General features: G+C 58.5%; 1 protein-coding gene across 1 annotated transcript in view; it reads right to left on the bottom strand.

Moving 5' to 3' along the window:
• Positions 1–24,381, bottom strand: part of OSBPL5 (oxysterol binding protein like 5) — a 69,191-nt gene that overhangs the window by 4,439 nt on the left and 40,371 nt on the right. Inside the window, exons 4-19 of the mRNA XM_068555096.1 lie at positions 18,834–18,914; positions 18,462–18,563; positions 17,139–17,342; positions 15,758–15,842; positions 13,620–13,791; positions 13,032–13,224; positions 10,801–10,985; positions 10,107–10,188; positions 9,411–9,509; positions 8,879–8,975; positions 7,805–7,903; positions 2,457–2,554; positions 1,888–1,977; positions 1,660–1,796; positions 1,041–1,226; positions 677–803 (exon numbers count right to left, since the gene is read on the bottom strand). Of these exons, the coding sequence (XP_068411197.1) occupies positions 677–803; positions 1,041–1,226; positions 1,660–1,796; positions 1,888–1,977; positions 2,457–2,554; positions 7,805–7,903; positions 8,879–8,975; positions 9,411–9,509; positions 10,107–10,188; positions 10,801–10,985; positions 13,032–13,224; positions 13,620–13,791; positions 15,758–15,842; positions 17,139–17,342; positions 18,462–18,563; positions 18,834–18,914 (2,037 nt within the window). The remainder of the gene's footprint in view (positions 1–676; positions 804–1,040; positions 1,227–1,659; positions 1,797–1,887; positions 1,978–2,456; positions 2,555–7,804; positions 7,904–8,878; positions 8,976–9,410; positions 9,510–10,106; positions 10,189–10,800; positions 10,986–13,031; positions 13,225–13,619; positions 13,792–15,757; positions 15,843–17,138; positions 17,343–18,461; positions 18,564–18,833; positions 18,915–24,381) is intronic.

The following is a 24,381-nucleotide window of genomic DNA, read 5'->3' as shown; positions in this document are numbered from 1 at the left end:
TGGGGCCCCTGGGCAAGATAGGGAGTCCGCCCTTCCCTGCCCCGGGTGGGCCGTGCCCCCCGGCCGTGTGCACAGTGGGTGCCCAGCTGGTGTAGCAGGTGCTGTTCCACACGTGGAACCTGCCCATGTGGTGGGGGCCACTCCAGGCTTCCCTCAAAAGGCACCTCTGTCTGGAGCTCTCCTTCCTCGTGTCTCCTGGAACCTCCCACCTGCACTCCCACCTGCCCTCCCCCGCGCCTCCCACCCTCTCTCCCACACTTTTGAGGCCCAGGCATCTGGGTAAGTGCCCCGCCTCCTCCTCCTACTTGGGCGAATCCCTGGGCTGCCCTGAGCCTCCGTTTTTTTCATCTGTGGAATGGGATAACGTGCTGCCTGCACCGCAGAGGGCGGCTCTGGGGGGTGATGGGCCAAGATCATACACCCCGGCACAGTGCCCTGAACACCGGGGTGCCCTGGGAACTGAGCGTCCTGCAAATCCAGGCATCCAGGCCCCATGCTGGGCAGGGAAGGGCAGGGCAGGGACGCAGGGGGATGCCAGAGGAGACCCTGCTAGGACGTGGGTCAGAGTGTGCCAGGGTGGGGGACCCAGAGGAGGGGGGCCAGGCAGGTGGGTGTGAGGGTGGGCATGGGGCCACACCTGGAGGGACCCAGCAGGGGCCCTGGGGGTGGTGCTGACCTGGTGCCTGGGCCCCGGGCTGCCCAGGAAGGTGGTCTGGCGGGCCATGGTCTCCCGCCGCAGGGTGTGCAGGACCCCGTCTTGCTCAAACTGGGCAATGTCCTTCAGGGGGTCCCAGGGGCTGTGGCTGGAGGGTCCAGAGAGTGTCCGTTGGCAGGGGCGGTGGCCCTCGGAGTGAGGGGGCCCCATCCCAGCCCAGCCCTCAGCCTCCCAGCAGGACTGGAGACCCCCAGGGGAGTGACCATTGCCTGCACCTGTGTGCAGCCCCCATGTGACCCTCCGTCCCCATCACCCAGGGCCAGGACGGCGGGGGTCTGCTACCCAGCCCAGGGCGGGGCCCAGGCCACTGTCTGCCAGCACTCACTCCTCGTATCGGTAGCGCCACTCCCGGCTGGCGGGGTCCAGCTGGAACAGCTGCGGCGACCAGGGCACCAGGTTCTGCTGGCGCTCTCGGGCCCGTTGCCGCTGTGCCTCCTCCAGGGCAAACTTCTCCTGTGTGGCTTTGTGCTGGTCACCCTCGCTGATGGCCCTGGTGACGTGCTGCCAGAGCCTGCGAGCGGAGCACACGCTCTGAGCTGGGGGACCTGGGCAGTCCTGTCCCCTCACGCTAGAGGGGAGCCTCAGAGCAACCTCCACTTGATTGCCTCCAGTGACAGGGAGCTCACTGCCTCTCAGGGTGCCCGGGTCTCCTGGGCACTGTTGATTTACCCTGAGACGGTTCTTTCTTACGCTGGACGCACACCTGCCACCAGCAGGGCCCTCCCTGTGGACTGCAGGTCATCTGCCCCGGAGCCTGCTCTTCCCCAGGTCTCCCCTGCTCTCCCTCCAGCTGCCCACAGCTGGACGTGTCCTCTGCCAAGAAGGGTCCACTCAGGTCCGTCCTCCCTGCCAGGGACATCCAGGGGACGTGCATCCAGGAGACAGCAGCTGCCGGCCCGGCCACCCCAGCCGGGGTCAGGGGTCCTGCGGCGCCCGGGCCTCACCTCTCCGACTCCAGCTCTGTCTGCTCCTCCAAAGGCACCGTGTGCCGCTTCAGCCGCCGCCCGCGGATCTCCTCGCTCGGGTTCCAGAAGAGCTCGGCGCCTCCTCTGCCCTCCTCCTTGATGAACACTTCCCTGTCCTGCCCCAGACGGCCGGGCGGGTCAGAGGTGCTGGCCGTGGCCGCTGCTGCCCCCGGGCCCACCCGTGCCTGCCCGGAGGCGGCCTCTCACCCAGTGTCCCGTGAGCCGTGCCAGGACCTCCTCGCCCGACGTGATCTTCCCGGAGACCTGGTTGAGGCTCGTGCTGCCCCCGAAGAAGGGCTGCGGGGACACACCCGAGACGATGCCCTCACGACGCCGGTGGGGGCGGCAGCCACGCCCCCCTCGTGGAGCTGGGGAGGAGGGGCCCCTTCCTCACGGCGGGGAGGTGAGCTCCCAGCCCCAGTGCATGGGGGGCCGGCTGGGACGGGACTGAAGCTGGAGGTGGCCACACTCGCCCACGGCCCAGCCTGAGCTCAAGGGTGCTGGGTCCCCGCCAGGCCTTTGTGCCCCGTGGTGGGGAAGGGGCCTGGGCCTGTCCTAGCTCTGCTGTGTGGCCTGTGGGCAGCCCCTTCCCCTCTCTGGGCCCCGCTGTGCTACAGGGAAGCCAGGAGCTGCTCGTCCATGTGCACCTGCTCAGGAAACCATCCCTGGGGCACTGAGAGGGCAGGAGGGGGCCCCCCAAGGCCTCGCCTCTCCCCGGCCCAAGCCCCACGCCCCCCAAGGCCCCTGGGTGGCCGAGGTGCTGTGGCCAGTGCTACCTTGAGCTTGAATTCCAGCTCAGCCTGGAAGTTGTTCTTCTCACACTCGATGGTCACTCTGCCGCCCAGCTCCATGGTCATGGTGCCGTAGAGAATGCCTGGAACACAGCCGCATTGGCGGGTCAGGGCCACCCCCGGGCCAGCCGAGCCCCCAGACCTCTGCCGAGTCCTGACCCAGCAACACTGAGCCGGGGAGGCCCCTGTCAGGGCCCGGAGGGCGAGATGGGAGCAGGGAGGGGGCAGGCGCTCTGGGGGCAGTGCTGCCAGGAGGAGGAGAATCTTGTTAGGTGAGCAGAGCCCGTGACCGGGCCTGATTCCGCAGTGACCAGCTCCCCGCAGCGAACAGGGTCTCTGGCCCCAGGGCCTTTGCTCATGCGAGTTGCTAAGTCTGGGAGACACCCCCACCCTTTACTAGGTCACCTTCTCCAGCAGCCCCTGTTCCAGGCTCCCAGGAGCCCCACTGCCCCCGGCAGACCCTTGTCAAGGTCTGTCACTCCGCTCCGCAGTTCCTGCCCCAATGTGGGTGCCTGCATCTTCCCTGCTCACTGCTGCGCCCAGGATGGGCCCACGTGGTTTTATTTATTTTTTAACTTAATACATATATTTTTTAATTACTGAAGGAAAGCATGAGTCTTCTATTTCTGGTCTTATGGAGGGCTTACTCTAAAAGAAAAAAAGAAATGAGGGAAGGAAGGAAGGAAGGAGAAGGAAGAAAGAAAGGATCATTCTCACTCGAAAACACTTAGAGATGTGGGATAAAATAAGTCTTTCAAAAATTAAAAAAACGGACTTCCCTGGTGGCGCAGTGGTTAAGAATCCACCTGCCAATGCAGGGGACACGGGTTCGAGCCCTGGTCCGGGAAGATCCCACATGCTGCGGAGCAACTAAGCCCATGCGCCACAACTGCTGAGCCTGTGCTTTAGAGCCCATGAGCCACAACTACTGAAGCCCGCGTGCCTAGAGCCCTTGCTCCACAACAAGAGAAGCCACCGCGGTGAGAAGCCCGTGCACCGCAACGAAGAGTAGCCCCCGCTCACTGCAACTAGAGAAAGCCCGCGCACAGCAACGAACACCCAACGCAGCCAAAAATAAATAAATAAATAACTTTATTAAAAAAAAAAAAAGATTTAGCACTAATTAAAAAAAAAAATTTAAAAAGACAAGCTAATTGAAATCGCAGAAAGGCTGGAATCACCCCCAAATCCCCCTGTGCACAGGCTGGAAAAGCTACACGGAAGGGAGTCGGGCCTCTGAGCTGCTCTGGCGTCTCTCCAGGACACACCAACGCGGAGTCAGAGAAGCAGCGGCAGGGCCGGGTGTGCAGGGTCCGATTCTCTACTGCGGGGGGTGGGGGAGGAGGTCTGAGAGACCCTAGAGCTGTCTATACCTTGTTGTGTAGTTTTGACTTTGGAACCAGGTACATATTTCATTTACAAAATTATTTAAAAAACGAAGTTAAAAAAGCAATTCCTAAAAATCCAAAGTGAAAGGAAACAGAAGACCAGAAGAGTGGGCGTGATCCCGGAGGGGTATATCTGGTGACCTTACAGATCCCAGAGGGATCGACTCAGGACAAGAAGGGGCACAGACATCACAGCCCACGCTGCCTTCAGCCATCGCCCTGTTGCTGGTGGGGCTGAGTGTCATTCTGAGTGCTGTGTGTGGTGCCAGGACAAACAGCGAGCGTGGTGAGGTCACGGAAAGCGGCTTTCCGGCGTGGGGGGAGACATTTCACACGTGAGGTGAATGGGGCGTAAAAAGACCCGCCGTCTTGAATCTGGATTGGAAATGTCACTGCGAACTCATCTGTTTTCATCTTTAAAAAAAAAAAAAAGATTCTATCTTCAGCTCACTGGACGAAAGCTCTAGAAACGATGATCAAACCACTCATAGGAAGCAGACCTCGCCTCCAGACAATGGTGTCTAAATACCACTTCCTACTGGGAGGAAACTGGGTCTCCCAGGAGAAATGCCCGATTCAAGGTCTAGAGCAGGAGATGTCAGGGTCTCCCGGGGTCAGAGCAGAAGGAGGCAGGCCACTCGGGCTGGGTACAGAGGACACAGGGGCCAATCTGAGGGCTCCCGCTGGCCAACATGGCACAAGGAGCAGCGGTAGAGTTCTAGCTGGAATGTTCTGTATCGATCGTGCATGTTCTGATCAAATAATACTCAAAGCAACAGCGACCTCACCAAGGATCCCCTTTGGAGGAGACAGGGGCAGGGGAAGGAAAACTCATTACTATTTTGAAGAACTCTGGCATTTATCCTACAGGTACTGGCCTAGCGGGTAAGCACATGGTAGGCGAGGGCGAGTTTCTCTTCGCAGGAGGCTGCCTGCTGGCTGGATGAAAGAGCGATGGACCGTCACCAGGTTAGAGGGACCAGGAGCTGAGAATCCACGCCGCTTAAGATCACAGACGTGGAGCCAACCCGACGTCACGAACCTCACGGCAGGAAGACGGGAAGCCACCTACTGTTGTCTTGTTGGAAAAACTGTGCCTGAAAGTGATCACACCTCCAGGGACGAGGTCAGCTTCCAGTTTACAGAGAACGTGTTCAACTACACCACAGACGCAGCCAGTAAATCCAGACTAGAGGAAACCCCACAAGAAAATGACCTTATTCCTTCCACAAATACAGTGCAAGGGAAAAAAAGGTGAAGGTTCACACCAAGCACAAAGCGTGACCCTTATCTGGAATCCTGTTCAAACAAGTGAATCGTAACATACGTGTGTAAGTACGTATGTAAACATACATTTATTTACGAGAATCAGAGAACTTTGAACACTGACTGTATATCTGATGGTATTAGGGAAAGAGCCTTGAGTTTTGTTTTGTTTGTTTTTTTTTAATTTTTGGTGTAATGATAGTCTCGTGGTTGTGGTTAAGAAGGGGAATCCTTATCTTTTAGGGACACTCTGTGAAACGCATAGATGACGTGATATCTGTGACCTACTTCAAATGGATGAGGTGGGAGGCGTGCGGGGATAAAGGAAACAAGATTGGTGCTCGCTGTGTTTTGGGTACGTTGCGGGGGGGGGGGTGGTCACCGTCCTTTCACATGTGTTTGAAGTTTTCAATTAAAAAAAAGTTGAAGAAAAAGTAATGCTCTTTTAAATGCACTGATGAACAGATAGGCATGCCAGAAAATAAGGGCAATCTTCTGGGAGAAAAAACAAACAAGAAGGAGAGGGGGAGAAGGAGGAGGGGGAGAAAGAGGAAGAGGAGCATCTGCCCTCTAAGCAGAGAGGCCTTTGCTGACCTGAGCCCTTGGTGTCCAGTGGGGTGCAGGACAGAGGGGCTTGGGCCAGAGCAACAAGGAAAGTGTGTTCCGAGACATTTCCATAAAACTGGGACTCTCACATCGCTATACTCTCAGCAAAAGGAGAGTCAAGGAAACAGTTGTGGGCTTCCCTGGTGGCGCAGTGGTTGAGAGTCTGCCTGCCAATGCAGGGGACACGGGTTTGAGCCCTGGTCTGGGAAGATCCCACATGCCGCGGAGCAACTAGGCCCGTGAGCCACAACTACTGAGCCTGCGCGTCTGGAGCCTGTGCTCCGCAACAAGAGAGGCCGCGACGGTGAGAGGCCCGCGCACCGTGATGAAGAGTGGCCCCCGCTTGCCGCAACTAGAGAAGGCCCTCACGCAGAAGGGAAGACCTAACACAGCCATAAATAAAAAAAAAAAAAGAAACAGTTGTATTGGGCAGAGCTCTAGGGCTTAAAAATATCCCCACCCCCTACATCCCTGGCCTTCAATTTGTAAGGTGAGTTTGGAACTCAAATTGAAACTTCCTGTGTGGCCCAGAAACAGCCTACTATACATGACAGCCTAGTATAGGGGAAAATCCCCAGCAGAATTAGGATCTCAAGGTCTTAATATATACAGTCATCCACTAAACAAATGTTTATCCAGAATCTCACTGCTGTGGGCAGTGGGAACACAGCGGCAAACTGGCTAGAATATTAGGATTCCTAGATAGAGAATAGAAAACAATTGCGTTTATGATGTTTACAGATCTATGAGAAGAAATTGTGAACTTGATCAAGGAACAAGATACAAGTATAAAAGAACAGGCAGGTTTGAAGTGGAATCAAGTAGAACTTCTAGGGGGAAAAAATCCAAAACTTCAAAATTGAACTCAGTGGATGAGTTAAATATTAGGTTAATCATAGTTAAAGGTAGATCTAAAGAACTTATCTAGAACGCAAAGACATAAAAGATGTCAGATGCAGGGCACAGAATGTCTGAAGTTCTAGAAAAAAAATTGAGAAATTGGAGTGAGGCAGTATTAAAAAATAATGGCTTAAAAACTTCCACACTTGATCAAAACCATGAAATCGCTGCTTAAAAAGTTCAAACAAACAAAAGCCCTTACAAATAGAAGAAATAAATTAATCAAGCCACCGAAAGGCATGGAGGAATTTTAAATGCATATTGCTTAGCCAAAGACGCAGGTTTGAAAAAGCTACATACCCTGTGATTCCAACTCTATGACATTCCGAGAAAAGCAAAACTATGGAGACAGTTAAAAGATCAGCAGTTACCAGGGGTTGAGGGGAGGGGGGAAGGATGAATAGGTGAATTCATCTATTCACGTCTAACCATAAGAGATTTTTAGGGTGGTGAAACTATTCTGTGATACTGTAACGGTAGAAACATGCATTTGTCCAAATCCATATAATTATACAACACAAAGTGTGAACCCTAATGTAAACTATGGACTTAAGTTAATAATAATGTGTCAATATCAGCTAACCAATTGTAGCAAATGTAGCATACCAATGCAAGACGTTAACAGTTGGGGATCCGTGTGTGTGTGTGTATGTGTGTGTGTGTGTGTGTGTGTGTTGGGATGGGGGGTATATGGAACTCTCTGCACTTTCTGCTAAAATTTTTGTAAACCTAAAACCACTGTAAAAAAAGAAAGTCTATTAATTAAAAAATAAGAAAGAAATCCTATAACTGAGTCACTTTGCTGTATACCAGAAATTAACACAACATTGTAGAGGAAAAAAAAAAGAAATCCAAACCTTGAACTACTACAGTGAAATTGCAGAAAACCAAAGACAAGAGAAGATCTTAAAAGCAGCTACAGAGAAAAGCAGACCATGTAACAAACAGGTCAACAGCTGATTGATCACCAACCACAATGGAAATTAGAAGATGGTAACAAGCTTCCAAAGAGGAGAGAAGGACAATCTGCCTGGAATTCCATACCCAGCTAAAAAGTCATGGAAGAGTGAGGGTCAAATAAGATACCTTCAAATAGACAAGAACCAGGGTGCTCTCCCTGAGGGAGCCGGCCTGGGCTCTGCCCTCCAGGGTGGGGGTACCATGGCTTCTCACCTTTGCAGTGGGCGTAGGGCATGGTAAGGGTGTAATCCTCCACCCGGTTCAGGAAGGTGAGGGTGGCCTTGCCGTCCAGCAGAGCTGACAGTGAGTTCCCTGCAGAGACGGGGCAGTGGGACCGGTGAGATGAGACGGATCCTTGGGACCTGGGCCCCCACCTCCACCCCAAGTCACAGGACCTGAGATCCCTTCCAACAGGTGGAAAGAGTCCCAGGCACCTCCAGCTGTGTGACTGTGGGTGGGTCGCTTAACCTCTCTGAGCCTCAGATTCTGTAAAGGCCCCGTCCAGGTCGTACAAGTCATTCATCCTGAGGAGTTACCTAAGTTGCCATGTGTCCATGTTTATTTCACTTACTAAAGCAGGGATTCTTAGGGGGGAGGCTTCGAACCTTTTCAAACTAGGGGCTCTGCTCTGATTTTAAACACCAGCGGAGAGGGGGTATGGCCCGCTCAGGGCTGAGAGTCACAGCCACAGTCAGTGACGGGAGCACAGGGGTGGAAAAGGTGGGCCGAGCCTGTACGCCCTCTGCAGTCTGCTGGGCACACAGAGGCACTCAGAGCACCTGCCCACCAGTGAGAACAATCCGAAGGTCAACAGGACGGAAAAATGCAGACAGACCCACGGTGCCAGGCTCTTGAGGGGTGCTGCCCGACAGATGCCCTGTGATGATAAAACTGTTCTATCCCATGCAGCATGTGGCTACTTGCCCTGTGGCCAGAGCAACTGCGGAGCTGCCTTTTAAGTTTTATTTCATTTGAATCAATGAAAATAGCCACGTGTGGCCAGTGGTGCTGAATTGGACAGCCAGCTCTAGGTGGCACCTTCATGTGGCTCTTTCTTGTAATCCTCCCAGCACCCGTGCAAACTCCACGGCTGAGGGATGAGAGGCCGGGGGGAGCGGGCTTTGGAGGGCTCTGCCTGACCCCAGGTTCTGAGCACTTTACCCCTCGTGGTCCCTGGCTAGGAGAGGCGGAGCGGGACACGAACATGGCCACCGGGGGAGGTCTTGGTGGAGTCCGGCAGGTCAGCCCTCCCCCCATTTCCTCGAGGCCCAGGGGAGCCCCCCTCACCGTAGAACCGGGACTTGGCTGTGATACTGCCACTGATGCAGAAGCCGTCCTTTCGGTTGCTGACGTGGAAGGCGGACACGGGTGGGTGGTGGGACACCTGCGGGTGGAGAGGCGGCTCCTGCGACGGCCCCAGCAGCAGGCAGGCCCGGTCCCCCACCACCACCCTCCCAGTCCCCGGAGCAGGCGTGAGGGCAGTCCCCATCTCTCATCCCCAGCGTCCAGGGAAGCCAGGCCTGAGTCCTGGGGCCCCGGGGGGAGCTGACTGCAATCCCCGCTTCCCCCCAGGGTGCCCCCAGGAAAATGGGAGGCGCTGTCCCCCGCCCTAAGGCAACACTTTCTGCTGTCACAGCCGAGGTGGTGCCTGCGCCTCCTGGGAGAATGCCCGCCGGCGGCAGTGAGGCCAGAGCTCTTCCAATGGTCGAAGGTGGGGCCGCCCAGAAACGTGCCTGGGGGTCAGACGCCCCCTGCCCACTGCCGGGGCCCCGTCCGCTGCAGAGCCCAGCGGCCAGCCCAGGGTGGCCGGGGCCCTTGCCTGCTCAGCTATGTAGAAGGTGTGGCTGTGGCTCTGGGGGTGGAACCAGCAGCAGCGGAAGGTCTCCCCCAGAATGGGGTTGTAGGGCTTCTTGATCCCCTGCAGGCAGTGAACAAAGAGGCTTGTGTGAGAAGCTGGGGGTGGGGCACAGATGCCAGCTGGGACGGGGTGTGGACCGAGGGACAACGAGAGGGGCTGCCTGCTGCCCACAGCCCCAGGCACCTGCAGGGAGGAGGTCTCTAGAAGGGATGTCTAGTCTCCCACCGGCATCTGGGAACAGCGCCCCACTCCTGCTCTGGGGAGACTATGCTTCACCCTTGGTTTACACTCTGGGGGGACGGCCCACGAAGTGCCCTGTCCACTTCTTGGCTCTGAGGGGCACATGAGACCCTAACCACATCAAGCTCTCCCCGGACCTCAGGGGAAGCCAGTGCACAGCCCACTCAAACCCCCTGTGGCTTCTAATGACCTTCCAAGTTAAATCCCAAATTCTCCAGCCCTGCTATTTCAGTCACTTCCCTGGGTGGGAAGTCAGGGCTTGGTCCCCCATCTCTGAGGACCTGGGACCACTGTGGGGACGACCAGGATCCTTCAGGGTCATGCGGGGTAGGGGATGGCCTCGGACTCTGGGTGGGGCCGGGTGCCAGGGCGCAGGGCTGGGCTGTAGTTGCGCCCTCCCTGGTCGGTGCTTCTCACCTTGGGCTTCTTGTAGAAGCCGGACAAGTACCATTGCAGCACGAGCTTGATCCGGCTGTAGGCGTCCTCCTCCAGTGCAGCCCTGCGATGGGGTGGGGGAATGCCCTCACTCCAGGTCGGGGGGCCTGGGCCGCCCTCCACCCTTTCCCAGCGCCCCCTCTCCTTCCGTTTCAACCTCCATCCACTTGCTGAAAACCCAGGCCCCTCCCCAGCTGCCCAGCCCCCAAAAAGGAGGAGTTTCCCACCCTCCTCCACCACTCCGGAGAATCGGGTTTTCCACAGAACTGGAAAATGTCAGGGTGGCTCCAGTGCTGGGGCAGAGAGGGCGCTGCTGGCTCGAGGCTGGCAGGATGCCGCCTCCAGGAAGCCCCCGGGATACTCTCGCCCTCACCCAGCTCCCTCTGCGTGGGCTGCTGAGCCTGCAGCCCTCCTTCCCGCCTCGGCCTTGTTCAGCTTGAGGGCGCCAATGCCAGGGCTCAGGTGCCCAGAAGGCGCTGGGCTCACCTGTGACGGTGGCCCTGACCGGACGTGGGGCTGCCCCGCCCTCCCTGTCCACCAGCTCCTCCCACGGAGGCCGGGCCCCTTGGAGGCAGAGGCTTCAGGAACAGTTTCCTGGGGACCCTGAGGGCTCTCTGTGGGGCAGGCAGGGGCTGAGGGAGCCTGGGGGGTCTCTGGGCACCTCCCCGTCGCTCACCGGGAGAGCAGGTCGGCGTGGTAGTAGTAGTCGGAGAGCTTGTTGAGGAAGGAGCGGGGCTCCAGGACGAAGGTGGGCAGCACCACGCGGGACAGGTCCATGCCCGGCCGCAGCTGCTTCAGCAGGACCCACATCAGACTCTTGTGCTCGTCAGACACCGTCTCTACCTGCGACGCCTCGCCCAGCTGCCAGCAGAGGGACCGCGGTCAGGCTGCAGCCAGAGCCGGGCGGGGAGCCTGGAGGGGCGGGTGGGCGGGATGGCGCGGCAACTCCGGCTGGAGGGGGCGGGAGGGGGGGTAGGGCAGCCAGGCGTACCCCCTGGCCGGGCCGCCACACCCAGCGGGCCTGTCCCAGCCCCACCTGAGCCCTGCATTTTCCAGCAGGCCCGAGGGGCAGCTGCTGGCCCAGGCCGGCTCCTGTCTGCCTCTGTTCCTGGCCAGCCTGGCCGACCTGGGCCCTCCCCGCGGTTGGCGCACATCCACCGTGGCTGCTGACACCTGTCTGTGGACTTTGCATGATCTGTGCCGTGGCAGCAGGTGCCACGTGCTCGAGGAGACCTCCTCCCACCCCCAGCCCATCTAGTCTTCATGGGGTGACACAGGTGCTTCAGGCCTGCACCCCCTTCAGAAGGGGGTCTTCACTTGTCCGGGATCGCACGGCTAGAGGGGGCCGCCCTGGACCCCTCCTCTCTTCCCTGAGACGTCTAACCCTCACCGAGGCTCCAAACACGTGCCACAGAGAGACTGAGCCCCGGAGCTTTGGGCTTTGTCTGGGCAGGGGGCGAGGGGGCAGGGGGACAGGGAGGCAGGGTAGGGGGGTGGGGGGCTCCATCTCCCAGGCCACACCAACCAGCAAACCCTCAGGTGGGCAGAATGATCTCAGAAAGGGTCATGCAGCTAGCTGTCTAAAGACAGCTGGCTGGTGGGGCAGGTGCTCCCAGGCAGGGCTGTGCACTGGGGACCCTCCACTCTCGGGAAGTGCCATCGAGCCGCAGTTCCTGGGCCAACGCCAAGCCCCTCTCCCCTCCCCGTGGACCACCCCCCCCGCCCCCCGGTCTATGGCTCCAGGGCCTCGGGCCTGGGGTGTGGCTAGACTTGGCTGTGGATCCCCATCCCCTGACCCCCCAGGGAGGCAGCAGAATGGGGTGCCAGCAGCCAGCCCTGCATCAGGGCCCATCACCACCCTGCTGGGCCACCTTAGGCAGTCACTCTGCCTCTCTGTGTCTGCACAGCTGTGGCCGAGGCCTAGTGGCACTCGCTTGGACAGCTCGCCTGGGCACCGAGGGGAGGGGAAGCCCCCAGAGGCAGCGGTCATGTCTGACCCCCACGAGGCTGTGGCTCCCCGGCTTTGATGTCCAGGCCAGCTTCGGGGCACGCATGGCAGCTGCCGCAGCTGGGAATCCCCTGCACCCCCCATCCCACCCGCACTCCCTCTAACCCTCCCCTCTGGCTTCTGCCCCTCCTCTCCACCGAAAGTGCCCTGGTGAAGGTCACCACCACCCCCGTGTCACCCTGTCTCTCCTGCTCCAGCTCCCAGCACAGCTGCCCCTGAGACCACCCCTCCCCTCCCCTCCCTGCCACGCCTCCCAGGGTTCCTCTGCGGAGCCCCGTCTGCGCTCAGCCTCTGAAGGCTGGGGTGCCTGGGCCCCTGGGCCCCTTGGGCTGCCCACCCAAGCCCTATGTCCCGACGGCCCCCCGAGCCCCAGACCCTCCCGTGCGGCAGCGTCTCCCCTGCACGTCCAAGCCTGGGACACAGCCTGGTCCCACCACCATCCGCCAGCTCTTTCTTCCCGAGCGCCCGTCTCACGGGTGGCATCGCCGTCAGGCTGGCTCCTGCCCGCCTGCCTCTGGACGCGCCCTGAACCCCTTCTCCCTTCCCCACCCCGACCCAGGTCCAGGGCGCCGTCAGCTTTGTCCAGACAACGTTCCCCCTTAGCGGGTCCCCGGCTCCACCTCTGCCCCTGGACTTTCTGAAAGTCTCACCTGGACCCCGGCAGGCCGCCACCTGAAACTCCCCTGTGGCCTTTCCACCACCCTCGCCAGAGCCCCGCGGCCCTCCCCGGCTCTCCCCGAGTCCCGGCCATCCTGGCCTTCCCGTCTCCCTGGCCCTCTGGGTGCAGCAGACCCTGCGAGCTCTCCCCGAGGGGACGGCCAGGCGTTGCCTCCACTGCTTCAGGGATGTGGGGAGCGGTGCCGGGCGGCGCCCGAGCTCCAGGCAGGGCGGGCTCTCACCTCCCCCAGCTCCTCGTGGTCCTGCACCACGTACGTGGTCCCCCTGCGCACGGGGCGCCCCGGGGCCTCCGACTGGTCACTCCCGCTCTCCGCCTTCCGCCTGTGGTCCTGGGTCTCCTTGTCCGAGTCCTCAGCATTCTCTCTCTCTGACTTGTCTGAGAAAGCGTCGTTCTCCAGGGAGGACCCGTTCAGTCTGGAAGGTGGATGGCGCCCGTGGGTTGCTGGTCACAGGTGAGGCCCAGGCACGCCCACCTCTGGGCACACCCCCCAGTACCCTCGCCCGGGGCACCCCTCTCTGCTCGGCGCCTCAGCGCCATCCTTGTGTTGAAAAGCCTCAGCGATGGGCATTTGACACTATAAGCCCCAGTTCACAGGCGAACACCCTGAGGCGCCCCGGTCCACCTCGAGTGGAGGAGGCCTGCCTCCTGGCCTGGGGTTTGGGCAGCCAGACCTCGACGGCGTTTGCCCCCCATCTCCTCCCCACGTACAAGGAGACCCCGTGCGGTGGTGCCAGGGAGAGCCCGGGCCCAGGAGTCCCCAGCAGGCTCCCGGGAGGGGCTGGGCCCTGCCCGCCACGCCCCTGCTCACGGGAACAGGTCCTGGTCGTGGATGGCGGCCGAGGGGGGCAGCCCGCAGAGCGAGGAGGGTGACGCGTCTGGCGAGGACCCGGGCTCCCCGTCGCGGCCCTGCTTGCATGCGCTGAGTCGCAGGAGGCTGGAGCAGCGCAGTGCCAGCTCCAGGGCGTCCAGCCAGCAGCGGCCTGTAGTGGGCGGGGGGCGGGGGCGATGAGCAGCCCCCAGCTGGGGAGGCACCCACTGCGCACTGGGGAGCCTGCCCACCCCTGTCCCTCCGTTCCTCAACAAGGAGCCCCCCGCCGGACCGCCCCCCAGCACACTGTCAGTCACCCACGTTACAGACAAGGGCTAAGGCCAGGATGGGTAAGTGACCCCCTCAAGGTCATACGCGTAGCAAGCTCAGGCCACTCTGCACCCAGAGGCCCTGCGAGCTCCCACCTGTGGCGTCAGGGCGAGGGCCCTCCCTGATGGAAACTGGCCCCCCCAGGTCGGGGCAGGAGGGGGCCTCTGCGCTGAGGGCTTTCCTGGCCTGGAGCACAGGGCAGGAGGGGGTGTGGCAGGCTGGGGTAGGGGCTGCTGAGCCAAGGCCTCAAAGAGGCAGCGCCTGGTGTTGGAACAGCTCCGGGAGGAGGGGAGGGCCAGGCGGGCGGGGAGGCAGGGTGGGGTGGACAGAGCCGGCCGCCTCCAGCCCCCAGCCCTTGTCCTCAGCGCCCTGCAGCCCTTCTGGTAGACGCCACCCGCGGGCTGGACCTGGGATTAAAGGACCTTGAACTCGGTTCTTTCCTTCTCCAAGCCTTTAAAGCGTGACCCTCTTGGAGACAGTGAATTTCCTTCCCTAACTCTCTGTGGTGCATCCCCGGGGCCTGGCGTTGGGAGGGGCGCGCTGGGGATCGCGGAGGAGGGGCTTGCAGGGATGGTGGCTCCTGGTTCTCAGGAGGACACCCGGCGTCCTGCGGGGGGTTTCACTGCAGGCTTGGTTGGATACCAACCTTCCAACTTTCAGCCAGGGCTGAAAGTTTATGGCGGTGGAAGGTGGGGAGCTCATGGGAGCAGAACCCGCAGGCGAGAGCTGGGAAACCCACACCTGCTGAGTGGGGCCTGGGGCCCTGATGTGCGTTTTTTGTGGTTGCCACAAGGGACTAGACATCCTAAATACCATGCATCCTTTGAGCCCATTCCTCCTCCTCCTCCTCCTCCAGGAAGCCCACCCTGATACCCACAGGGGCTGTGGATGCCCTTCCTCCCTGACCATGGCCCCCCACCCCATCAGGGACTCAGCTTATGCTTCAGCCCAGTTGGCCTTGTCTGCTGGTTTTCTGGTGTTCTCCCGCACTAGATTGCAGGCTCCATGGGAGCACTAGCTGCCCAGCCCATCCCAGGGCCCACAAGGGGCCTGGCACCGAGTGGGGGGCTGGGGAAATGAGGGTGGCACTCAAGGGACTCAGGACAGCCCCTTGGAGCGTGGATGCAGCGTCTGGCCACCAGGGGGTGGCGTGGCACCTTAGGGCGGCCGCCTGCCCCAGACTCCCAGCCGGAAGGGCCGGAGCCCAGTGGTCAGGCCAGGCTGCCTCGGGCAGGTCCTTGCCTGCCCTGGACCGCTGGTGGGGTGGGAGTCTTACACCAGATCCCTGGGAGGCGCCAGCCCTCAGGGCTTGGCGATGGGGCGGTGGGCGTGTGTGTGGGCAGCCGCGTTTACTCGGGGAAGCCACTAGAGGGCGCTCCAAACACGTGCGCTGATTTGGGAACCGGGCTTCGTCCCCGGCTCCAGCACTTTCTCATCTGCAGTTCACCCAACCTATCTCCGCATGTGTCAAACGTGGATGGTAACAGTAGCATCTGCTGATTCAGTGGTGCCTGGCACGTGGTTGGCACCCAGTAACTGTTATCTGGTTGCTTTTAAATAAGGTCACCAGATTCGCATAGCAACTGGGGAGACAGCGCTACGGTTCATCTTTTGCCCACGGGGAAGACTGAGGCTCCAGAGAGGGGGCTGGTGAATGGCGGGCTCGTCCGCCGACACCAGGCTGCCTCCTTGGATGGCGGTGGAGGAGTCCGAACCGGGGCCCCATACACCTGGCCTAAATCCCGCCAAGGGGAGGGGTGCTTCAGGTGGGGTCACCGTGGAGACCAGCAGGGCAGGCAGGTACTTACCGTCCGACTCGGAGGCGGCCCTGAAGATCAGGTAGCTGCTGGGGAGGGGCTGTGTGATGGAGCCCACGCTCTCACCTTTGGGGCCCTGGAAAGGCAGAGACCCGGTGTCACCCGAGGGATGGGCCAGGGATGGGTGGAAACACAGGTCGTACGGTCATGTGGACCCACACTCAGACACGCGTGGACGCTTCCGGGGCCTCAGGACCCCTAGGCAGGGTCAGGCCCCTGGCCACGCAGACGTGGCAGGCAACAAGAGAGGTGAACGGGCGGGGTGCTCTGTCCCTCTTCTTAGCTGGTGGTCCCACCCTTGGCTTTCCAGCTCCGAGCCCCCCACTTTACGGTGGCCAGAATCAGCATGTGCAGATCCAGGACACCCAGTTAAATCTGCGTCTCAGAAAAATTACATATACAGTATAAGTATACCCTATGAAATATTTGGGACATACTTTGTTTTTTTAGAGTCCATATATATGTGTTAGCATACAGTATTTGTTTTTCTCTTTCTGACTTACTTCACTCTGTATGACAGACTCTAGGTCCATCCACCTCACTACAAATAACTCAATTTCGTTTCTTTTTGGGACATACTTATCCTAAAAAAACTTTTTTTAAAAAAAGATTTATTTATTATTTATTTATTTTTATTTATATTTGGTTGTGTCGGGTCTTAGTTGTGGCACGCAAGATCTTCACTGAGGCATGCGGGATCTTTCATGGCAGCGCACGGGCTTCTCTCTAGTTGTGGCATGCGGGTTTTCTCTTCTCTAGTTGTGGCGCACAGGCTCCAGAGCGCGTGGGCTCTGTAGTTGTGGCGCACGGGCTTGGTTGCCCTGTGGCATGGGGGATCTTAGTTCCCCGACCAGGGATTGAACCCGCGTCCCCTGCATTGGAAGGCGGATTCTTTACCACTGGACCACCAGGAAAGTCCCTAAAAAAACTTTTTGATCTTCCTCTGATATCCAAATTTAACTGGGCATTCAGGATTTCACTTGGCAACCTGACCCCCTTTGGTCCTGGGCTGGGCAGCCCCCAGGTTATGAGGGTGAGGTCTGGGTTCAGAGCAGCTGCCCTCCCATGGCCCCGTTCCTCAGCCTCTGGACAGGGCTCGAGGTGTGATCTCATCCCATGGGGCCCCCAGGCCCTGAGCGCCCCCAACCTCCGCACGTGTTCCACATAGAAGGCCAGTGACCACATCTGATCCCCTGGCCACTGAGTGACTTAACCCTTGGAACTGTCAGCCCATTTCTGGACTCCGTGCCGCTGGGGCCCCAGGATGAGCGTCCTCACTGCCCATCTGTGCTCTCCTCCCACACAGCCACCTGCCCCCGGGGGCTCTCTCCTTGCCTGGCCCTCCCGAGCCCCAGGGCTCGCACTGCGGTACCTTCACGGCCCAGACGGACTGGTCCAGTGGGTGGAAGAGCTTGAAGCAGAAGCCGTCCTTCTTGGAGGGCCTCTCAATGAGCTCGCAGCAGTGCAGCAGGACCGTGCCCACCCACTGGCCCACCTTGGGCGTCTTGTAGATGAGCAGCACCCCCGGCTTCAGCACGCACCACAGTTTGGTCCAACTCTTCAGGGTCCCGCGGATCTGGAGGGAGGGGCGCTGCCGTCCATGCCTGCCCGGGACCCAGGGGCATCTGGACGGCTGGGGGAGGGGCAGATACACAGGGCTTTGGGCTCCGGGCAGAGTTCTCTTTTAGTGTTTAACAGGAACTCTGAATGATGGTGAATCCAGAGGAAGATGCTGTAGCCAGATTTACTGGTGAAGTTCACGGAGCTCAAGTTCAAGGCCCTGCCAGGGCCCTGGGGGGAACTGGCAATCGGACATGACTGTTGCAACTGTCAGCTTTGTGATTTTGAAACCTGTGATCATCTCTTTTCTCATCCTAAATATTCACTTTTGTACTTAATTTTTTATTCATAATTTTGTGGAGCAGAGAAAATGAGCCACGTGGGCCCAGGGCTCTGTCGACGCCCAGGCTCCCTGGTCCCCCTGTCTCCTCTGCCCCCCGCGGCAGCCCCGGGATTCGGCAGCTTTACCCCCTCTGTACGGAGGGGGAAACCGAAGCTTGGGAGCGAGGGAATCTCTCGCTGCCTCAGTGAGGTCTGAACACAGACCTCTGACCCCAACCCCGGTCCTTCCTCCCAAAGCCCGAGTGTCACCTCCCTCCTGTATCCCAGCAGGGGGCTCTATGGGCACTCTGGGACCCCCGCCAGCAGGTCAGGGCCCCCCACCTTAATTAGAAATAGGGTCTCTGCAGATGTGACCGAGTGAAGATGAGCCTGCATTGGAGCAGGGTGGGCCCTGGCCCAGTGACTGTGTCCTTATAAGAGGAGAAGAGGACACAGACACAGGAGGAGGCCAGGTGACCACAGAGGCAGAGGCTGGAGGGACGCGGCCACAAGTCCAGGGATGCCTGGGGCCCTCAAGCTGGGAGAGGCAGGAAGAACCCTCCTTTAGAGCCTTGGGACGGAGCCTGGCCCTGCCAGGACCTTGGTTTTGGGCTTTGGCCTCTGGCCCTGGGAATCATCTTTGGTCGTTATAAGCCACTAGCTTGTGGTCATTCGTCAGGGCAGCCCCAGGACACATACAATCTGCAGCAGCCAGCATGCCTAACCGTGTCCCGAGTGGCCGGCGACCCTGCGCTGTCCCTGGGGGAGGCCTCCCGAGGGAGCCTGGCCAACGCTGGGAAACACACGTGCTCACCTTCAGGCTGTCGGCCATGACGACTACGCTGGGGTCTGTGAGGGCGCTGAGCAGCTGCTTGGTGGCGCGCTTCTTCTCCTGGCGGTAGCTCTCCTTCTGTGCCTGGGCCCAGGGCACCCGCGGGTGGGTCAGGGGAGAAGGCCCTGGGCTGGCCCTCCCCGGGGGGCCTTCTACTCGTGAGGGCCTCCACCGTCTAGCCGGGGGACGAAGAGGGGGCAGGGAGAGGACAGGTAGAGGGGGTGTGGAGGTGGCCAGGGCGCAGTCTGTCCCCCTCCCTTTGGCAGGCTGGGGTGGAGGTGTGGCCTCACTGGCTGGGGTGCCCATTCATCCAACAAACGACACACCGTGCCCCCTCCCCAGGCCTGGGCCCACCTTGAGAGCTTCCTTCTTGGTGACCTTGGCTGTCGGGGACACACATTCCCTGTCGGACCCATTGCACAGCCTGTATTCCGCCTGCAAGAGAGACTCAAGTTGTTGGAGGAGGGGAGAAGAGGACAGGTGTGCGGTGGTGAGGGGGTGAGGGGGTGGTGCCGGGGCGCAGGAAGCAGGAGGTGGGAGAAACGCATCCCTCCCCCTCCCTGCCCTGGGGGGGATGAACAGGCCTCACGAAGTGAGCACGTGAACACGAGCTGGGGTGGGTCACCGGGGGCGTGTCTGCGGCGGACCCCTTCCCTGGGGGCCTGCACTGGGCACATGGCAATGACCCTCCCCGTGGGGCCCAGGAGGCGTCCATCTTAGCCACCACCTGGCGCCCCGCCTCCGGTCAGGGAGGGCGCACGTGTGCGGTGGGGACCCCCACCCCTAGTGCCCTGACAGCAGCTGCTGGGGGGGGCAATGCCCAGGCCCTCTCCCGAGCCCCCCGGTGGTTGCAGGGAGGAGGCGCAGCCGGCCAGGCCCACCGGGCAGCTGCATCCAGGGATCTGGGAGCGGATGGGGCCTCGGGCTTTTAACAGACGGGGAAACGGAGACCCGGGTGGGGGAGTGGGGAGAAAAAAACCAGGACTAAAGGCTACAGGCCTGCTTCTGTGGAGCCTGCGAGCCCAGAATGGGGTTTACTTTTTTTTTTTTTTTTGGCTATGCTGCGTGGCTTGTGGGATCTTAGTTCCCGGACCAGGGATTGAACCCACGCCCCCTGCAGTGGAAGCCCAGAGTCCTAACCACAGGACCGCCAGGGAAGTCCCGGGTTTTACATTTTTAAGGGGATGGGAAAAAAAAAAAAAATCAACGCGAGATGTGAAAATGATGAAATTCAGATTTCCGCATCCACCAATCCGGTTATCGTGGCACCGGACATGCCCACTGTTGGCGTGCTGTCGTGGCTGCACTGGCTCTAACGGCCGCGGCAAGTTCTTGCGACAGAGCTCGTGTGGCTGCCGAGCTTAAAACGTTCCCTTTCTGGTCCTTTGCAGAAATCTGCCTGCCCTGCTCGTCCTCTGGGCCGAGTGCCTCCACCCCGCGCCTCCGGGCAAGGGAGGGAGGCCCACAGGACCAGAGGCCAACGGCTGTCGGCTCCCTCCCTGCGCGAGGTGAGCAGCCTCGGCAACGCTCTTGACCGCTCTGCCATTGCCAGGTCCTCTCAGGTCTTTACTGCCTTTGCTCACCTACTTCTCACGACCACCCAGGAGGTGGGCCCAGTTACTACCCCATCCGATGGATGAGGAAACTGAGGCACAGAGAGATGCAGTGACCCCTGAGGCTGCAGAGCCAGGGGCAGGGCTGCGGCCGGAACTGTCCCGGGGCCGGCTGTCCCCACGGCACTACGTGCCAGGCATGGCCTCGGGTGCTGGGGTTAGAACAGAGGGACAGACCACCCCCAGGGAACAGGGGGGTGAGAGAGGGGGTTGGAGAGCATGTGTGTGCACGGGAACCACCGCAGCTTCAGTCGTTCTTGCGACCCACGCCCTGCAGGTGAGGGGGCTGTGGCACAGAGAGGCTCAGGACCTGCCAGAGGTCACACAGCTCGCGAGGGGCCGAGCTGGGGCTGAACTCGGGCAGTCTCACTCTGAGTGCACTCTCTGAGACAAGTGAGGACATTCGGGATCCCAGGAAGACCAGGGACATGGGACGAGGCGCCTGGGGGACTCTGCTCTAGAAGCAGCCTCTGAGTTGAAGCGGGAGTGGTGAGAAGGAGCCCGGGTGACAGGCCTCTGGGGGCTGGGCTGACCCTCCAGCTCCCGGGCAGCTGGGATTCTTGCGCCTGGTGCCCCCAGCTTCCTTAGCGCATGCTGTTCCCCCCGCCTGAATGCTCTTCCCTGTTGCTGAGCCACCCCTGCTCCTTCCTCAGGCCCCGCTGAGCTGCTTCCCCGGGAGGAAGACGACTCTGCCCACCCTGCTGGCATCAGACCCTGATGACACCAGCCACCCCTGGCCGGCTGAGCATCTCCTGCAATTACAGCCACACAGACGTTTCTGCTTACTGTCGAGAGTTCCACTGGGCTTGGTTTCATCCCAGCGTCCCCTTGGCACCAGCAGCTGGGAGCTTGGTGAGCATCTTGGATGAATGGATGAATGAATGAATGAATGAATGAACCCTCTGCCAATTCCCTGCCGCCCAGCTTTCCACCAGATGCGGCTGAAAGGAGCTTGTTTGGGGCAACAGAGGAAGAGAGAGGTGCGATTGGGGACAGCGGGGCTGGGGGGTGGACGGGATGGGGCGCCTGTGCCCTGCGACCCTCTGCTCCTGGGCCCCCCCAGGCCCACTGGGCCGGGTCACTGCGGCCCCTGCCTAGCGCTGCAGACACTGCCCCTACTCCTGCATCCTAGAGCCATGCTCGGGACCCCGCCCAGGCCCACCAGCCCCTCCTGCTCGTTCCCGAGGGCCACTGAACCTCAAGGCACAGCGGGCGATAACGCAGCACCCCCAGCAGTGAGGCACGCTGCTCAGAACCATGAACGCGGGAGTCTGACCAAAAACGTAAAAATTCCTTTAAAAAAGTGATTTAGAACGACCTACAGAATGGGAGAAAGCTTTTGCAATCATATAGCTAACAAGGCTCTAGTGTCCAGAATATAGAAAGAACTCTTACAACTCAGCAACTAAAAGGCAACCACAGCCTGATTCAAAGACGGGCAAAGGACTTGGAAAGACGTTTCTCCAGAGAAGACTTACAAAAGGTCAATAAGAAAGTGAAGAGATGCACATCGCCATCAGGCATCGGGGAAATGCAAATCAAAACCACACTGAGACATCACTTCACACCTACTGTGTTTAAAAAAGAACAGAAACAAGTGTTGTTGAGGATGTGAGAAACGGGAACCCTTACTCTGCCAGTGGGGCTGTAAAGTAAAACGGGCAGCCACTGTGGAAAACAGTTTGGCACTTCCCCCAAAAGTCAACTACAGAATTTTCTAGAATTCCATCTTGCCACAGAGTTACCATGATGGCCCAGCAATTCCACTCTGAGATATAAACCCAAAGAACTGAAAACAGGGACTCACATACTTGTACACGCATGTTCGTAGCAGCTCTGTTCCCAACAGCGGAAAAGTGGAAAAGGCCCAAATGTGCCCCCCACTGATGAGTGGACAAGCCGACTGTGGTCCATCCATCCAGGGACACTGACACCTGCCACAGCCTGGGTGGGGCTCAGGGAGAGAAGCCTGGCACAAAACCCCACACATCGCATGGCTCCGTTTATATGAAATGTCCAGAATAGGCAAATCCGTAGAGAGGTAAAGCAGAGTGCTGGCTGCAGGGATGGCTGCTAAGAGGGTGCCTGTTTGGGGTGATGGAAACTAGACAGAGGTGATGGCTGCACAATATTGTGAATGCACTAAAAGTCACTGAATTGTTCATCAAAAATGGTTAACTTTGTGCTATTTGAATTTTATCTCATGGAAAAACTATATAATATATATGCACATATGTGTGTGTATATACATAAAGAACTGCTTGTATATTACATATCTGATATGTTACTATACACTACATGATATTATACTGTATTATGCTATATTATATTGTATATGATATCTAATATTAATATATTAAATACTTTATATTTATCTCATATATATTAGAGTTTGTATCTTTCCCCAAGCTGTGCCTTTTAGAACAGTCTCAAGTCGCTCTTAAGAATCTGGGGGGTGGGTTTCCCTGGTGGCGCAGTGGTTAAGAATCCGCCTGCCAGTGCAGGGGACACAGGTTCGAGTCCTGGTCCGGGAGGATCTCACATGCCACGGAGCAAGTAAGCCTGTGTGCCACAACTACTGAGCCTGCACCCTAGAGCCCGAGAGCCACAACAGCTGAGCTCGCGTGCCACAACTACTGAAGCCTGTGCACCTAGAGCCCGTGCTCCACAACAAGAGAAGCCACCGCAATGAGAAGCCTGCACACCGCAACAAAGAGGAGCCCCGCTCATGGCAACTAGAGAAAGCCCGCGCGCAGCAACGAAGACCCAACGCAGCCAAAAATAAATAAATAAAATAAATAAATACATTTAAAAAAACTGTTAAAAAAAAAAAGAACCTGGGGGTGTCCAGAGCTGTCCTTTCTTTCCTTCCTCAGCCTCTGACATGTACTAGACTTTACTTGTTTTGTCTGGTGCCTGTCTTCCCTCTAGAACATAAGCTCCAGGAGAGAGGGACTTTGTTTTATCCAACAACTCCATCCCCAGCACCTACAGCGGTGTGGGCCTTGCCCAGAGAGGATGCCCAGACATCATTTCTGAATGGGTGAAATCTGAAATTTGAACTGAGTGTTCCTGACAACATTTGCTGTGGTTTTATTGGGTTTACTGTTTTATTGGGTTGTAGAAGGAAGAACCATGTTTTCATGAAATAAATCTGTGTCTCAGAAAAATAAATGTGTCCGTAGACAGATGACTGGATAAACAAAGTATGGTCCAGCCACATAATGGAATATTATTCAGCCTTAAAAAGGGAGAAAATTCCGACCCAGCTACAACCTGGATGAACATGAGGACATTATAGTAAGTGAAGTAAGCCAGACACAAAAGGACAAATACTGTGTGATTCCACTCATGGGAGGTCCCTAGAGTCACCACATTGATAGAGACAGAAAGTAGGACGGCGGGGGCCCCGAGCTGGGGGAGAGGTGGGAAGTGAGTGTTTAATGGGGACAGAGTGTCAGTTTTATAAGATGAAAAAGTCCTCTGGATGGATGGTGGTGATGGTGACATAATAATGTGAATGTACTTAAACTGTAGACTTAAAAATGGTTAGGATGGTAAATTTTGTTCTGTGTATTTTACTGTAATCTAAAACAAAATTTTTAATTAAAAAAATTCCACACACACAAATGCAGGCGCTCCAACTGCTCTCCCAGCAGCTGGCAGCCCTGGGGACCGAGGCGGGGAAACGCTGGCTGAGGGGGGACCCACGAAAGGTCCGGTTTCTTCCTTGCCGGAAGTGGACACAGGGAAGACCGTGAGGACCGCCACACACCCCTTGTTTGACAGAGGAGGGCGTGGGGTCCCAGAGGAGCGAGGCAGTTGTCACTCTGGGTCTCGCGGGGCAGCCAGCGTGGGGAGAACTGGCCCCTATGTGCCCCCAGCCCCCCAGCCGCACCGCCAGAACCGGGGCCTCCAATCCGGGGGCCGTGGCTCCCCTGGCCTGAGGTCCTCCGGGGAAGGAAGGGCGTGTCTACAACCGGCCACCTGTACCTGGGGCCCCACACCCTCCCTGGACCAGAGCTTCTGCCTGGAGGTGCACGGCTGGGCCCCAGCTGAGAGGCGCTGGGCTGGGGCGCACGTGGGATGTGTGTGTGTGTGTGTGTGTGTGTGTGTGTATCTGTGTGTGTATATCTGTGCGTATATGTGTGCATCTGTGTGTATGTGTATCTCTGTGTATGTGTGTTATGTGTGTGTACATGTATGTTGTGCATCTGTGTGTGTGCATGTGTGTATCTGTGTATCTGTATGTGCATTTGTATATCTGTGTGTGTACAGCTGTGTGTATC

The sequence above is a fragment of the Eschrichtius robustus genome, chromosome 11, assembly GCF_028021215.1.
Source record: "Eschrichtius robustus isolate mEscRob2 chromosome 11, mEscRob2.pri, whole genome shotgun sequence".
Taxonomy (NCBI): Eukaryota; Metazoa; Chordata; class Mammalia; order Artiodactyla; family Eschrichtiidae; genus Eschrichtius; species Eschrichtius robustus.
This window is presented reverse-complemented; position numbering and strand designations above follow the sequence as displayed.